Below are 18,274 nucleotides of genomic sequence, written 5' to 3'. Positions count from 1 at the left end.
CATCCAATCATCCACTGTCCACAATTGCTTTTCCTTAGCCCATTGTAACTGTTTAGGTGTTAATAATGGCTTTCGTTTAGCTTTTCTGTATGTAAATCCCATTTCCTTTAGGCGGTTTCTTACAGTTCGGTCACAGACGTTGACTCCAGTTTCCTTCCATTCGTTCCTCATTTGTTTTGTTGTGCATTTTCAATTTTTGAGACATATTGCTTTAAGTTTTCTGTCTTGACGCTTTGATGTCTTCCTTGGTCTACCAGTATGTTTGCCTTTAACAACCTTCCCATGTTGTTTGTATTTGGTCCAGAGTTTAGACACAGCTGACTGTGAACCAACATCTTTTGCAACATTGCGTGATGATTTACCCTCTTTTAAGAGTTTGATAATCCTCTCCTTTGTTTCAGTTGACATCTCTCGTGTTGGAGCCATGATTCGTGTCAGTCCACTTGGTCCAACAGCTCTCCAAGGTGTGATCACTCCTTTTTAGATGCAGACTAACGAGCAGATCTGATTTGATGCAGGTGTTAGTTTTGGGGATGAAAATTTACAGGGTGATTCCATAATGTTTTCCTCAAAATTGAGTGAGTCCTTATGTTTTTCCCTCTGCTTGGTCTAAAAAAGTAACCGTTACTGACTGCCACAATTATTTTTCCTGATTTCTTACAGTGTTTCTTAAAGCCAGAAAGTTGCCATTTGAAATGACTTTAGTTTTGTGTTATGTCTGTGATCTGCTTTTTTTTCTACAAAATTAAACATCTGAATGAACATCCTCCGAGGCCGGTGATTCCATAATTATTTCTGAACACTACTGTATTTTGGGAACTTTCAGAAGAAATGAGATAGAACTTCCCAGTGAAATTCGGAAGATACAGGGCAGACCTCTGCATTCCGCGATATGTGTTTTCACTGAGAAAGCAACAGTTGTTTCATACAGCCTAAAGCAGTGGTCTCCAAACTATTCCAGAAAGGGCCGAGAGGGTGCAGCTTTTCTTTGCAGCCACTGACTCCAGCAGGTGATTTCACTCCACCTGTTCAAAGGGATGTTAATCAGTGAAATCACCTGCTGAAGTCATCATGGAGGGTTCTGAAATTTTTATCTTAGGTGCATGTTCACTGTGAGAGATATAATCTAAAAAAAAAAAAAATCCGGAAATCACAATGTATGATTTTTTTAAAATAATTTATTTGTATGTTACTGCTGCAAATAAGTATTTGAACACCTACCAACCAGCAAGAATTCTGGCTCACACAGACCTGTTAATTTTTCTTTACGAAGCACTCTTATTCTGCACTCTTTACCTGTATTAATTGCACCTGCTTGAACTTGTTGGACAAAACTGTAGACCTGCACAAGGCTGGGATGGACTACAGGACAACAGGCAAGCAGCTTGGTAGAAGACAACAGCTGTTATGATTATATATTAGAAAGTGGAAGAAACACAAGATGACTGTCAATCTCCCTCAGTCTGGGATTCCATGCAAGATCTCACTTTGTGGGGTAAGGATGATTCTGAGAAAGCTCAGAACTACACGGTGAGGACCTGGTCAATGACCTGAAGAGAGCTGGGACCACAGTCACAAAGATTACTTTAGTAACACATGATGCTGTCATGGTTTCAAATCCTGCAGGGCAGCAATGTCCCCCTGCTCAAGCCAGCACTTGTCCAGGCCCATTTGAAGTTCACCAGTGACCATCTGGATGATCCAGAGGAGGCATGGGAGAAGGTCATGTGGTCAGATGAGACCAGAATAGAGGTTTTTGGAATCAACTCCACTTAGCATGTTTAGAGGATGAGAACAACCCCAAGAAAACCATCCCAACCGTGAAGCATGGGGGTGGAAACATCATACTCTGGGGGTGCTCTTCTGCAAAGTGGACAGGGCGACTGCACCGTATTGAAGGAAGGATGGATGGGGTCATATATTGCGAGATTTTGGCAAACATCCTCCTTCCCTTAGTAAGAACATTGAAGATGGGTCATGGCTGGGTCTTCCAGCATGACAATGACCCCAAACACACAGCCAGGGCAACTAAGGAGGGGCTCCATAAGAAGCATTTCAAGGTCCTGGAGTGGCCTGGCCAGTCTCCAGATCTGAACTCAATAGAAAATCTTTGGAGGGAGCTGAAACTCCAAACCTGAAAGATCTAGAGAAGATCTGTACGGCTGAGTGGACCAAAATCCCTGCTGCAGTGTGTGCAAACGTGAAAGACTACAGGAAACATTTGACCTCTGTAATTGCAAACAAAGGCTACTGTACCAAATATTAACATTGATTTTCACAGGTGTTGAAATATTTATGTGCAGCAGTAATATACAAATAAATTATTTAAAAAAATCATACGACCTCAAATAGGTGCTTCTAATTCGGAATAAGAAGTACATTGTGATTTCTGGATTTTTTTTGTTTTTTTTGTTTTTAGATTATGTCTCTCACAGTGGACATGCACCTAAGATGAAAATTTCAGACCCCTCCATGATTTCTAAGTGGGAGAACTTGCAAAATCGCAGGGTGTTCAAATACTTATTTTCCGCACTATATATACAACCCCTGGCAAAAATTATGGAATCACCGGCCTCGGAGGATGTTCATTCAGTTGTTTCATTTTGTAGGAAAAAAGCAGATCACAGACATGACACAAAACTAAAGTCATTTCAAATGGCAACTTTCTGGCTTTAAGAAACACTATAAGAAATCAGGAAAAAAGTTGTGGCAGTCAGTAACAGTTACTTTTTTAGACCAAGCAGAGGGACAAAAATATCGACTCACTCAATTCTGAGGAATAAATTATGGAATCACCCTGTAAATTTTCATCCCCAAAACTAGCACCTGCATCAAATCAGATCTGCTCGTTAGTCTGCATCTAAAAAGGAGTGATCTCACCTTGGAGAGCTGTTGCACCAAGTGGACTGACATGAATCATGGCTCCAACACGAGAGATGTCAATTGAAACAAAGGAGAGGATTATCAAACTCTTAAAAGAGGGTAAATCATCACGCAATGTTGCAAAAGATGTTGGTTGTTCACAGTCAGCTGTGTCTAAACTCTGGACCAAATACAAACAACATGGGAAGGTTGTTAAAGGCAAACATACTGGTAGACCAAGGAAGACATCAAAGCGTCAAAACAGAAAACTTGCAATATGTCTCAAAAATCGAAAATGCACAACAAAACAAATGAGGAACGAATGGGAGGAAACTGGAGTCAACGTCTGTGACCAAACTGTAAGAAACCGCCTAAAGGAAATGGGATTTACATACAGAAAAGCTAAACGAAAGCCATCATTAACACCTAAACAGAAAAAAACAAGGTTACATTGGACTAAGGAAAAGCAATCGTGGACTGTGGATGACTGGATGAAAGTCATATTCAATGATGAATCTCGAATCTGCATTGGGCAAGGTGATGATACTGGAACTTTTGTTTGGTGCCGTTCCAATGAGATTTATAAAGATGACTGCCTGAAGAGAACATGTAAATGTCCACAGTCATTGATGATATGGGGCTGCATGTCAGGTAAAGGCACTGGGGAGATGGCTGTCATTACATCATCAATAAATGCACAAGTTTACGTTGATATTTTGGACACTTTTCTTATCCCATCAATTGAAAGGATGTTTGGGGATGATGAAATCATTTTTCAAGATGATAATGCATCTTGCCATAGAGCAAAAACTGTGAAAACATTCCTTGCAAAAAGACAATGGGTCAATGTCATGGCCTGCAAATAGTCCGTATCTTAATCCAATTGAAAATCTTTGGTGGAAGTTGAAGAAAATGGTCCATGACAAGGCTCCAACCTGCAAAGCTCATCTGGCAACAGCAATCAGAGAAAGTTGGAGCCAGATTGATGAAGAGTACTGTTTATCACTCATGAAGTCCATGCCTCAGAGACTGCAAGCTGTTATAAAAGCCAGAGGTGGTGCAACAAAATACTAGTGATGTGTTGGAGCGTTCTTTTGTTTTTCATGAATCCATAATTTTTTCCTCAGAATTGAGTGATTCCATATTTTTTTCCCTCTGCTTGGTCTAAAAAAGTAACCGTTACTGACTGCCACAATTTTTTTTTCCTGATTTCTTATAGTGTTTCTTAAAGCCAGAAAGTTGCCATTTGAAATGACTTTAGTTTTGTGTCATGTCTGTCATCTGCTTTTTTAAACAAATACCACAGATTTTGTTTATTTCTATTTCTGTCCAGAGATCAAGGATCCAGTGACCAATTTCATATTTATTTACTTTAAGACTAAATAAAATGTTGACACAGAAAACCTGTAAAGCCTACTTTTAGAAACCGCATTATATCGCATTGTGAGGAAATGAATCGCCATCAAATACATATCAAGTTGCATCGAATCGGGAACAGGGGTGAATCATATCGCATCGTCAGTATCATATATTGCTGTATCCGCCTGACTACCAGGACATACATATATATATATATATATATATATATATATATATATATATATATATATATATATATATTGCCAAATCAACATGTAGATCCACCTCAAATCTGCTGTGGCGACCCTGGGTGAAAACAAGGGAGAAACTGAAGGGACTAATTATGACATCGGAACAGTTACAACCTAGGCTGTCTGATATTTTACCAAGCGTTCCTGGTTACAGTTTGATTAATTTTTAATGTGTGATGAAAGAAAGGCTTTAATAAAGGCAAGATTTTTTTGGCATTTCTTCATTTTACTTCTCATTACAGAAGATAATTCAAACAAAAAGTTTTTTTTAAGAACTGAAACCTCATTGATAACTACATATGGAGGAAAAAATAGTGTGACCTCCATGCCTGGTTTCCTTTATTCCCTCTGCAATGGTGCCCACCACATTTGTCGTGCTTTTGTTGTTTTTTTGTTCAGGGATGGCGTCCAAATTGACTCCTGAGTTGATTACTCACCCCCCCCCCCCCCCCCCCCCAACACACACACACACACACCCTACACTGGCAGACTCACTCATGAAAAATAAGTTGGCAAATTTGTAGATTACTCATGCGTGAGTGGTTGTGAAAAGCACTCGTGCCATCTCAAAAAATGGTCGCAATATGCGAGCATCTGGGGGAAATGCAGAGCACTGGACCACAATTTTCAAATTTCCTGCAATCAGGTGGACAACTTCAGTTAACGTATCGGCTGGTGCTCACACCAGTGGGCTTGCCGCTACCGAAAACCAGCGAAGCAGAGAATCAATGAACAGTGAGTTGAAGCACTGCTTCGTTGCTTCAAGCTTCAAGCAGACCCGCTGCAGTCTTTAATCAGCATAGAGAAATAATCATTTTCTCTATAAACTCCCTCAAAAAGAATGGCCGCTGCTGTGTCCCGAACTGTCCGTGGTGCATTCAATGTGCCTCTGAAAAAAAATTGATGCAAGCAGGCAGCGGGCAATGCAACACGATTCAACCTGTCATTCGAATTGATGCACACTGAATGAATCGATCTACTCACATTGCGCACGTTTGTATCTAGATATCGATTTATATCGATTAATCTCCACATGCCTAACACAGATGTATCTCTGAGCACAAGAGAAGATACGAAGCCACAAATGATCCTACAACTACAACTCCACCAAAGGAGGAGTTGGCAATCTGTACAAAGTCACAGCAACATACAGCTGCCAGTGCAAGACTGCCCGTTGGCCCTTGGTGATATTCTACAATATTGTGGATGTATCTGCTTACAATGCCTATGCCCTGTGGACTAAAATCAACCAGCAATGAAATGTTGGCAAATTGTACCAATGTCAGCTTTTCCCCGAAGAACTCGGCAAAGCAATTGTCCCTCCTAAGATCCAGGGGCGAACCAGGCTAGCTAATTTCCCAGCAGCTGCAACTGTCATTGAGAAGGTCAATGCTCAGGTCGTCTAACCAGTCCGCAGTGGATCCAGTGGATGCAGTTGTAAAGAATCGGAAATGATGCCAGGTCTGTCCCTCCCAAGAGGACAATAAAACAATTACTTCTTGCGTGAAATGCAAGAATTACATCTGCAGACAGCACACAGTTACATTCTGTCCGTCATGTAGAGAACATTAAAGATGTTGAACATAGAAAATCTGAGAAAATGAGGAAGTTAAACAAGAAAAAAAAGTGTTTGTGAGGAGGGGAAAACTTTAACTAAATAGTTCTTAAATATAGTGTTGGAATTAAAAATGTGTCTCTTTTCTAAATGTTTATATAATTAAAATGAAGTTGTTATTGGTTTAACCTGTTTTTTTGACTGTTTTGAGTGGATTTACACAGTACAGGTCAAAATGACTCGAAACATAATCAATGTAACTTTTTTCAACATAATACAAGGGTTAACACGTTTTACCCCACTGGCAACACTTGTTGCCGAAGTGTATCACTGTCTTTTTCTACTCACAATAAAAAATGTCAATGCTACTAATGCAACTTTTTCCACTTATAAAAAAATCTGGCCATAAATGGGTTAAGTAAGTGAATATAAAATACGAATACAAAAAAATCTAGCACAATATCCACAATTTTGAAATCTTGACAGGAGGAATAATCATTTTAGGAGCTAACCTAAAAGATTAATCCTCTTTCTCCAAATTAAATAGTTTGGAGAAGTCTTTTTTCTCATTCCTAGTCTTTGGAGGGTACATGCATTTGGCTTTGGCCAATGACTAATTAGTCATTGGGTAAGTTTCATGCACCAGATCGATCCAAACAGCATTTTTCTTTTACCTATGTAATATACCATAGACCTGTCTGCCACCTCTTGTCTAGGCTTGTTGCAGGGAATAATTTTCTAATCATGTATAATGGAAATTAGAAGCAGGTGTGGTTGAAGTTACATGTGCAGCAGCTTAAAATTAACTTGTTTGTCAGGTCAGGTCTGGGAGCATTCCCTGGTGACGTGCATTGCTGCATTCACCACACAATAGAACCGCCTTAGTTCCTGGATGGTAGCCACTCAGTCAGACAACTGGTCCTTCTCCATCACTTGAAAGTAGGCATCTATATGCCACAGCCATGTGGGTGTACCCTTGGCCTAACAACCTTCGCAGATGCAAATATCTGCTGATTTGCATGTGAATGTCATGCACCAGAAGCCACCAAATAACACTATTTTTGGAATTGTGTGAAAGAGGAATGGCCATTTTTCTTTATCCTACATGGCTGCTATGGACACTGACATTTTTTTTGGTCTATTGGGGACGCTAGGGGGAGGCTCTTTTGGAAAATGTCTGTTGTCCGTGAGCCATTATAGCCACACCATCTTAATTTTCATTTCCACACAGTAAGTGAAGAACACTTTGTCTGATTGAAAATATTTATTGGCGGAGTATTGGGGATTGCAGGAAATATCCATTTGAAAATTGTGGTCCAGTGCTCTGCATTTCCCCCAGATGCTCGCATATTGCGACCATTTTTTGAGATGGCACGAGTGCTTTTCACAACCACTCACGCATGAGTAATCTACAAATTTGCCAACTTATTTTTCATGAGTGAGTCTGCCAGTGTAGGGGTGTGTGTGTGTGTGTGTGTGTGTGTGTGTGTGTGTGTGTGTGTGTGTATGTGTGTGTGTGTGTGTGTGTGTGTTGGTGGTGGGGGGGGGGGTGATTAATCAACTCAGGAGTCAATTTGGACGCCATCCCTGAACAAAAAACAACAAAAGCACGACAAATGTAAAAAGGAAGCGACTTTTACATACCCATGTGGGATGCACTACATGTAAAGTCTTAATTGTATATTCTGTTTCCTTCTCGGCACGAGCAGCCCGCGGAGCTTTTAGCTCCATCACACCGCCTACTGCTGTGTGTGAAAAGAAAGCAGAGCCATTCAAAGAAAAAAAAAATGTGCACTGTCTGCCATTAGTCAGAAATTTCTATCCAAAATTCCAATATTTACCCATGGTGAAGAACAGATGTATCGAGTGGACTGTTCCTTGCCTGTGAGCGTGTTCTGTGTGCTGGCCCGGTGGGCACCGTTGCAGAGGGAATAAAGGAAACCAGGCATGGAGGTCACACTATTTTTTCTTCCATATGTAGTTATCAATGAGGTTTCAGTTCATAAAAAAAACTTTTTCTTTGAATTATCTTCTGTAATGAGAAGTAAAATGAAGGAATGCCAAAAAAATCTTGACTTTATTAAAGCCTTTGTTTCATAACACATTAAAAATTAATCAAACTGTAACCAGGAATGCTTGGTAAAATATCAGACAGCCTAGGTTGTAACTGTTCCAATGTCATAATTAGTCCCTTCAGTTTCTCCCTTGTTTTCACTCAGGGTCGCCACAGCAGATTTGAGGTGGATCTACATGTTGATTTGGCAGATGTTTCACACCAGATGCCCTTCCTGACGCAATTCCACATTACATAGAGAATGGACCTGGGTGGGCTGGAACCGAGAGATTTTTGCACTGGAAACAAGCGCATTTATTAACCACTTGGCCACCATCCCTGCATAATAATAATAGTAATCCTTCCATTTTCTGTACCCACTTGCTCCAATTGAATGTCATGTGGGGACTGGAGACTATCCCAGCAGTCATGGAGTGTGAGGTGGAATACACCCTGGACAGGACACCAGTCTATCACAGGGTCACATATTGACGGCCCTATAGCTACGGCAATTTAAAGTTTTATACAAAGCCTATACAGATCCTTGTCATTTGACTGGTGCTTTGTATGTCACGTGATATTGATGATTTGTCCCATTTGCCATTGTGTTCCATTTACTGTGCAAATTTGGTTCCATTCGTTTTGTACCATTGCATGCCCTGACCACTGCACGCTCACACTAGTGGTGACGGCGTGTAGCTTAAAAACAAACAGCTGCCCAACACAGTGCCGAGATTCGCTGGATAATGGACAGGAAGACTGGATGCACCGATGGGGCTTGCGGGGGCACAGTAGGTGCCTGGGTGAGACAGGGCATCTCAGTCTTGGTGCTGAGCTTTGGTGGACACCACAGCACCGGAAAAGGTGTAAGTCCCTTTTCTCTTGTTTATAAATGAATAAAATATCAAATGACAAGGATCTGTTTTAATGAATGTTTTTTTTATTCATACAATGGAAAGAACCCACACACACAGGGAGAATATGAAAGCTCCACCCAGAAAGTCCCTGTCCAGAATGGTGTGCTGTCCAGGGAGGACCCTGCCTCATGCCCTGTGACTGCTGGGATAGCCCCCTCAAATCACCCTTAATTAGGGTAAGCTGGTATAGAAAACTGATAATGGTGTTTCCGCTAAATTTTCACTTCAGTAGTAACTGCAATTGAAGATCAAATGTTTAACTATATTAATTGCAGTCACAAGAAAGCAAGGCTTCCAACAAACATGGCTGAAGGAGATATTTCATTGCCATAGTATTTATCAGTAATGTAGTTAGGGTGTCAGGAGAAATTAATAATTATGTTGCAGGATGATTTGTAGTTTGCACCCCTAAATTTTCTACTTGTGCTCCTAAAACTTTCAGTAAGGGACTGCAGTGCTCCTACTGGAAAAAAGTTAGTCTGGAGCCCTAGGGTCAGTAAATCACATTATTGTAAAGTGCCTTTTTTGTTGTTGTTATTCTTCAGATACACCATATCCCATCTTTTAGAGAACCAGTCTTTTGGTATGGAAATAATTTCTATAAATCATTATCACATCTAGAATAAAACCACACACAAATTAAAATACAAGCAAGGACATATACTACACTCTTTTTTTGTTTTTTAAAATAGATACCCTCTTGACAAACAGGCAAACAGACATACAGTAGTGTTCAGAATAATAGTAGTACTATGTGACTAAAAAGATTAATCCAGGTTTTGGATATATTTCTTATTGTTACATGGGAAACAAGGTACCAGTAGATTCAGTAGATTCTTACAATTCCAACAAGACCAAGCATTCATAATATGCACACTCTTAAGGCTATGAAATTGAGCTATTAGTAAAAAAAAAAGTAGAAAAGGGGGTGTTCACAATAATAGTAGTGTGGCATTCAGTCAGTGAGTTCGTCAATTTTATGGAACAAACAGGTGTGAATCAGGTGTCCCCTATGTAAGGATGAAGCCAGCACCTGTTCAACATGCTTTTCTCTTTGAAAGCCTGAGGAAAATGGGACGTTCAAGACATTGTTCAGAAGAACAGCGTAGTTTGATTAAAAAGTTGATTGGAGGGGGAAAACTTATACGCAGGTGCAAAAAATTATAGGCTGTTCATCTACAATGATCTCCAGTGCTTTAAAATGGACAAAAAAAAAACAGAGACGCGTGGAAGAAAACAGAAAACAACCATCAAAATGGATAGAAGAATAACCAGAATGGCAAAGGCTCATCCATTGATCAGCAGCAGGATGATCAAAGACAGTCTGGAGTTACCTGTAAGTGCTGTGACAGTGAGAAGATGCCTGTGTGAAGCTAATTTATTTGCAAGAATCCCCCACAAAGTCCCTCTGTTAAATAAAAGACATGTGCAGAAGAGGTTACAATTTGCCAAAGAACACATCAACTGGCCTAAAGAGAAATGGAGAAATATTTTGTGGACTGATGAGAGTAAAATTGTTCAGTTTGGGTCCACAGGCTGCAGACAGTTTGTGAGACGACCCCCAAACTCTGAATTCAAACCACAGTTCACAGTGAAGACAGTGAAGCATGGTGGTGCAAGCATCATGATATGGGCATGTTTCTCCTACTATGGTGTTGGGCCTATATATCGCATACCAGGTATCATGGATCAGTTTGGATATGTCAAAATACTTGAAGAGGTCATGGTGCCTTATGCGGAAGAGGACATGCCCTTGAAATAGGTGTTTCAACAAGACAGTGACCCCAAGCACACTAGTCAACAACCAAAATTAATGCCTCGCAGATGTGAAGAAATGAAAAACTGTGGTTATACAACTAAATACTAGTTTAGTGATTCACAGGATTGCTAAAAAAGCAGTTTGAACATAATAGTTTTGAGTTTGTAGCGTCAACAGCAGATGCTACTATTATTGTGAACACCCCCTTTTCTACTTTTTTTTACTAATAGCCCAATTTCATAGCCTTAAGAGTGTGCATATCATGAATGCTTGGTCTTGTTGGATTTGTGAGAATCTACTAAATCTACTGGTACCTTGTTTCCCATGTAACACTAAGAAATATACTCAAAACCTGGATTAATCTTTTTAGTCACATAGCACTACTATTATTCTGAACACTACTGTATAGCAATGAATTTGTAACCTTCTTGGACTTGCCCATTGTCATTTGCAGCCCTGTCAGAAATAAAAAGTGTAACCTCTTTCCAGAGGGAGACGTGCATGAAAAGGCATGCTTTTTCTTCAGGGTGCTGGATGTTTTTGTTATTTTCATGAATTCAGGAGTGTGAGATGGGACTGCATTGTTTGTGTGAATGTCAACAACATTCCCTGTCACCCTATCTGCCTTTGTCTTTCACAGTTTTATTGACCAACATGAAGCAATAGTTGTTTACTGCTGCATTGTTTTGGAATACTATATGTACACATGAATGCACACACACAGACTTCCAAAATTCATCCTATCAGCATTCTCCATGTTAAATGAGCAGCTGTGCAGCTGTGACTGAAATAGTGCCGCCAGTTCCCGTTAAGGGTTCCAGTCTCATATCTCCTGTTCTCCTTCTGCTTGGGGACTCTGCTGTAATTAAGGCTACTTTGGGAGTCTGGGTGCCCCTAGGTGGCTGGAAGTAGGTCACTGGAACAGATAACTGAGATTCAGCTCCACTTGATATGGTGTGTTTTCATGTGTAACATGCAAATTAGGCTTTTGCAGCTTTTCCTGGTGTCAAGTATTTGCCATCTAAATGGTCTATTTTCATCCATTTCTATTAGATGGAAGACATATTTTCTGAAACGTGCATCCAGCCTCAAAACTGCTGCCTGATAAGATGTGTCAGTCTTTGCACATTTATACTTCTTGACATTATCTGTATTCTTAGCAGACTGAATCAAAGATTCCACACTCGTTATCTCCCATCAGCCTCAGTGTTGTCTGTTTCCATATTGACCTTGTATTGACAGGGACTGTTTGTTGTGCGTGTTGTTGTTTTCCACTGCGCTTCTTGGATTTGCTCTAATTTTTGTTTCAAAGTGGCTGCACGCATGTTTTCCATGTGAGGGGCTTTAGGGCAGTGACGCAAACGAAAGAGATGAAGAGATGAAACGGTGATTCTGTAGTCCATCTGTCGTTCAGACTAGTAAAGACTGTCAGTATTGACTGATGGTGTGTCTCATGTATAAACATGTGGTGTGATCTATAGCTGTGATTTTTACCATATGTTTATTCTTGTCTAATGCAGGAAATGTACTGATTGTGTTAGCGTGTTTCCACTTTGTTAGTGCAGGGGAACCTCTGAGAGCAACACACACTAGCAGTTAGTGAATATGAAGCAGGGATTGCCACACAGATAGTGTAGCTATTCTGAGCAGCTGAGGAGATGAAGATTCTTGTGGAGCATTTTATTGGTTAAAAATATGCTGAAGAATATGGGCTTTCAAACCATCAAATGCATGGACAGTCGTTTTAGTCACCACCTGTATTGCCTCTCAGAAACTGATAAGATACGTATCATTGGACAATATATTTCTGTCCTTAATTCTGCTTATATAAAATTTAAATGCATTTGTAAGTTACAGTGTACAGTACCCCGCAAAAGTACTGGGCCCCTTGGTGTTTGACACATTGTCATTTGTTTATGGCATTTCAAATACAAAAAGTAAATCAGGCTTCTCAGTATAAAAATTGGATTTTTTTTTTTTTTTTTTTTTTTTTAAAGATCTGAAAGTTCAGCTACAATTTGCCAGGAGGTACATCTGAGATGCAAGCCTAGATTTGATGTTTTGGTGGAAGAAAATCCTTCTCTGCGCTAGTTCATCATGACGCTGTATAACCGGTGACACAAAATGCAAAAAAACCACAATGCACAATTTCTCCAATCAGTCACAGAAGCCTACAAATTTTTGTGGGTTGTCTGGGTGTCTTGGTGGCTTTTCTCACTCTTCTCCTTCTTGCAGACTCATGGGGCTTTCACACTGGAAGCGTCACCTGCTCAGAAGCATCGCGAATCGTTCTAAAAAGCATTATTTTCAATGAGATGCTTTTCTTTTCTTTGTGTCACTTTAGCTCGGTTGTTGACGTGACGCCAAGCGAGGCTTCGCTGGGAGCGCACATTTTGGCTTATCGTCATACTGCCACAGTCAAAGTTCAACCCAGTCCCACTTTCGCTGCTATACACTGTGATGTAACTTTGTGCGGCATCAGGCCAAAACATGGAAGACTGCAGTGCAGAAACCACTGATCTGTAAAAAACACTGTTATATACAGGTCAGTGGCAGAAATGTGTCACACAACTGCTCATTTATACACAGCAGTTTTCTGAAGAAAATCCTTCCAATGTTTTTATTTTTTTATCTGTTTTATTGTTTTACTTCTGTTTTTAATTATGTATTTGAATTTTTAAATTTTTATTTATTAATTTAAAAATTTTTATGTTGAGCTGTTCTATGTGAGGCGCCTTGAGATGGCTTTTGTGATTTGGTGCTTTATAAGCCGATTAAATTTAAATTGAATTGAAATTGAACAACATTTTATTGAGTCTTAAAGTAATAAATATGAAATTGGTCACTGGATCCTTGAACTCTGGACTTAAATAAACTCTACATGGTGGATCCTTGATCTCTGGACATAAATAGAAATAAACAAAATCTGTAGTTATTGTCAAAACCATTTCCTTTCACACATTATTGGCATGAATGTGTTTCCATACAGCTGAGCTGAGCTCTTGCAGCTGGCTGCGCTGCACCCCAGGATGTAATTTATAAAGAATGCAGAACATCTTGTTTTGGGAGGGAAAAAAATGTTTTAGTCGATTGTAGTTTCTTGTCTGTATTACGTTTGTAAGAGGTGTCATTTTATAGAGAGCTTCAGTTCGTTTTGAAGTGCCTCCGATGCGCTTACCGAGTCTGCAGGCTCGGTAAACGCTGCAGCGGGCCACTCACAATGCCCCCCCCCCCCCATCTGCTGTGCAGCGCTGCGGCCAACTCCGGCAACAGGTCCAGAGACTACGCTCACTATTTGGATGCGGAGCGCTCCGGCAGCCCCCAAGGATAGACTTCTTGCAGAAAAATCTGCAGCGCTGCAGGGTCTCGGTAACCGCAGCCACAGAGCTCTGTGGCCACTGAGAGAGGTTTGTATCTTTTAATGACTTGGATTCTCTTCGGGTCTCACATCCATACCCTGCAGCGGTAACACCGGAGGCAGTGTGAACGAGGGGTGACCCCTCGCTTATTAATTCCGACCGGACTCTGTCTTGGCAGAGAGCCGCGCAGCGTTTGGAGCTGTGTCAACGGAACGGAGGACGATTCTTGTTTCTTGACTGCAACAAGACAAGAGTCCCAATTAGTGACTTTAACCCACACAAAAGTGACTCACGATATTTTAATGGCTTTGAGAGGGGTTAAGAAGTGGACTTGCCGTTTCTGAAGAGCAGTGAATCAAAGAACCAACGAGCTAGTGGATCGAAGCATTGCTTCATTGGTTCACACTTCAAAGTGGTGTTGCGCTGCACAAACGGTTGATTACAGAGCCGCTGCAGGGTCTGTAATCAACGTAGAAGAATGATCATTCTCCTGACAAACACCCTCAAAAACAACGGCTGCTCTGAAGGACCGATAAGTGAATCATTAAGCAAAAAGGTTATTGATATCGGTGGATCGAATCATTTCTAACGATACTTGAAAAGAACCTGTTCTCGATACCCAACCCTAATGGTAAATCTGTGTGGAGTAGACAATTCTCAAAAACTGATTGACTGTGCAAGGAAAAGAGTGAGGAAAGCCACCAAGACACTGGCAATAAAACTGATTTACAGGTATTATACCAAAGTGTTCCATTAGTTATACAACCCATCATCTTGGCTTTTAAATTTTTAATTAATTTATATCAAGTTGTAGAGGTTTACTTTCAGTGTGATTTTTGGGCAGATAATTTTAGAATTTTTTAAAAAATTTTTGTATTTGAAATGGCATAAATAAATTCAATTGTCTAAAATACTGTGTTCCAATACTTTCGAAGGGCACTGTATAAGCATTGGGCCCAAATTTTGACCTTGGCACCCCACATTGGCTTTTAACTGATTTTTCTCGAAATCAGATTGCTTTCTCTGCGGCTGTCACTCAGTCATTCTACCAAGTTTGATCCACATAGTAGCAAAATTCTTCAAGTCATTTTGTTCAACCTCAGGGGGACACAAAAGCCTGAAGACCATGCACACTTTACAGGGTGTGGGTGTAATAACCTTTTAGTATTTACCATCTGCTGCATTTATATGTTTTGGCATTAGAGGGCCTCTATGATTGTGCAGCTCATTTTGGAATGTCCACGCTAAAGTGATTGTGCTGTAAGCTCATGTGCTGCTGCTTTGCAGTGTTGACTCTGTGATGCTGCTGACTGGCTGTTCAGGTTGACAACTGGCCTGATAGCTGGACTGCAGTGTCTGCTCTTTATCTTTATTGGGCAGGGGTCACTGCAGGGTAGTCATGTTAGTCATGTTTCTCTATGTGCACTCCAATAACCTGTGATTCTCAGATCTTTCTGTGTTCCTGTTCAGTGAAATCCAGTTTAACCTCATACACTTTTTGGAGTTTATTGTGGCTCATCAATTTTAATAATAATGTATTCTAACGGTGCTTTCTGAGCAGAAAGAGCCCCACTACTGGTAATGTCATTTTACTTATTAGATGTATTAAATGCCACTCTTTGTCTTTACAGCTCTTCAGGGAAGTCCGAATAATGAAGATATTAAATCATCCAAATATAGGTATGTTGAAAGAAGAAACTGCAGCTTATTCCTTAGATATTTGCTCATCGAATGGATTGGCTTAAAAGCAACATATAACAAGAGCAATCCGAGATTTCTGATGTCCGCCAATCTGGATCTGGATCACCTCCAAAATTCAGTGGAGTCTTCCATGGCCTAATATCTATCTGTGGTGAAAATTTCATCAAAATCCGTACATTAGTGTTGACATAATCCTGCTGACAGACAGACAGACAAATAAATAAACGCTGATTATTTTATTACGTCCTTGGCGGATGTAAATATATGTGAGCCATTGAAATGTGCACACTTAGAAATCTAATGGCCCATTCACACTCTGATGACTAGCCCAGCGTTTGCCGAAGGAGAGTGAAAAGTTGCTTGCCATTGACCAGCGCTGAGGCTCACCAGACTCCGCAGAAGCTAGGTCAACATCAGTCAGGCAACGTTGATGTTCTTCGTGGTTCTGGAAAAATTTTCAACATACCTAAAATGTTTGACGTTCATGCTAAAATGCCAGTAGGATTTGAGCTCCGCTACCACTATGTCACCTGTGGTAGCACGCTGTTACTGCTGCGTTCCTCTCTGCTGGTCAGCGTCGGAGGCTTGATTGGCTGTACCACCTACTCTGGATCCCTTGGGCATGAAGAAATATGTAGAAATGTGAAGGAAGGTATAAAATCTGTTGCAATGACGCAGTGTGAGTCAGTGGCCCACCAGTATAATGGCGTACTCTACTGGGCTACATCGAGCTGCGTTGAAGGCAGGAAATGTGGACCCTTGGAGCCTTTGCTGGCATTTTCACAGCGATTTTTGTGAATCTGCTACATCTGCTAGCTTCAGGCACCTCACATCATAGTGTGAATGGGCTACAACATTCTGGGCACAAAATGAAAAGCTCTCAAGTGTTCTCAGTCCAGATTGAAGAAATGACCACCTAAAATTGATATTCTGTATGGCATTCGTAATATTGGCATATTTCTGCTGTTGTATTTGAAAATTTGGTGTGTGTGTGTGTGTGTGTGTGTGTGTGTGTGTGTGTGTGTGTGTGTGTGTGTGTGTGTGTGTGTGTGTGTGTGTGTGTGTGTGTGTGTGTGTATGCGTCTGCGTCTATACGAGTATGTATGTATGTATGAGTATGAGTATGTATATAGACATACACTGTATTTTTTTGGAGTACAAGTTACATCTTTCTTCTTTACTATCAGCTCCTTAATTTGGAATTATTCTGCATTGTTTGTTGGGAAGGTGTCGTAGCACGGACCCACAACAGGGGGCGCAAATGAACGGACAATGAATAAGCCAAAAAGGTAACAATTTAATGTTGCGATAATACACAACGAAACGTACTGTAATCTGCACAGTCAATTTAACACCAGGTGACGTGTGGGCAGGCTCGAAGATAGAAGACCCCTGACGAGAGAGAAGCTGCGTCCCACACGGCTTCCACCACCAACGGTCTGAAGAACACCGGAGCCGCCAAGTCCCGAGTCCCCAGGTGGCCTCTGTCTTCGGCTGTCGACCCTGGTACTGCTGGCAGAAAGCAGAAATATGATGAGTGAGTGTGAGTCCGCACACTCAGTAAATCCACAGTTAACGAGGGAGGAAGCGCCTTCACCTCCAAGCACACACTCGTGCAGCTCCTGTTTGAGCACTTATCTGGGTGGGAGGTGTTGCGAAGCCGTCGCTGAACACCTCAAACGCCACCTCCACAGACGAGTTTCACCGACAGGAAAACGGCTGCAAAGAAGAGTTTAGACAGATACACAGTCTTAAGTTCACAGAGAAATTACCTTGGTAATGGTAGTCGATTTCTCGGCGGGGAGGTGGAGTTGCAGTCCGGCTTTTATGGTGGTGATGATGAACGAGTGACAGCTGGTGCAGAGGATGAGTGACAGCTGTCACTTCTTCTGGGTCTGGCGCCCTCTCGTGCTTGGAGCCCGCACTCCAAGCAGGGCGCCCTCTGGTGGTGGTGGGCCAGCAGTACCTCCTCTTCAGCGGCCCACACAACAGGACCCCCCCCCTCAACGGGCGCCTCCTGGCGTCCGACCAGGCTTGTCCGGATGTCTTGCGTAGAACTCGGCCAGGATGAAGCTCCTCTTCACCCAGGAGCGTTCTTCAGGTCCATACCCCTCCCAGTCCACCAGATATTGGAAACCCCGGCCCTTACGACGGACGTTCAGGAGCCTGCGGACTGTCCAGGCAGGCTCCCCGTCAATGAGCCGGGCAGGAGGCGGCGTAGGTCCTGGAGTACAGAGGTGCGAGGTGCGGTGTGGTTTGAGACGGGAAACATGAAAGACAGGGTGAATCCGCAGTGAAGCCGGGAGTTGAAGCTTCACTGCGGCCGGGTTGATGATCTTGAGGATCTTAAAGGGTCCAATGAATCTGTCTTTCAACTTTGGGGAGTCGACACACAAAGGGATGTCCTTGGTCGAGAGCCACACCTCCTGCCCGGGCTGGTATGTGGGGGCCGGGGAAC

At 41.5% G+C, this 18,274-nt stretch overlaps 1 protein-coding gene across 1 annotated transcript in view; it reads left to right on the top strand.

Moving 5' to 3' along the window:
* The window catches only part of mark1 (MAP/microtubule affinity-regulating kinase 1), a 145,998-nt gene that overhangs the window by 48,867 nt on the left and 78,857 nt on the right, over positions 1 to 18,274 (top strand). The window contains exon 4 of the mRNA XM_034185198.1: positions 15,747 to 15,795. Within this exon, the coding sequence (XP_034041089.1) occupies positions 15,747 to 15,795 (49 nt within the window). The remainder of the gene's footprint in view (positions 1 to 15,746; positions 15,796 to 18,274) is intronic.

The sequence above is a fragment of the Thalassophryne amazonica genome, chromosome 13, assembly GCF_902500255.1.
Source record: "Thalassophryne amazonica chromosome 13, fThaAma1.1, whole genome shotgun sequence".
Taxonomy (NCBI): Eukaryota; Metazoa; Chordata; class Actinopteri; order Batrachoidiformes; family Batrachoididae; genus Thalassophryne; species Thalassophryne amazonica.
The sequence above is the reverse complement of the archived record's forward strand: the minus strand, read 5'-3'. Positions and strand labels throughout refer to the sequence as shown.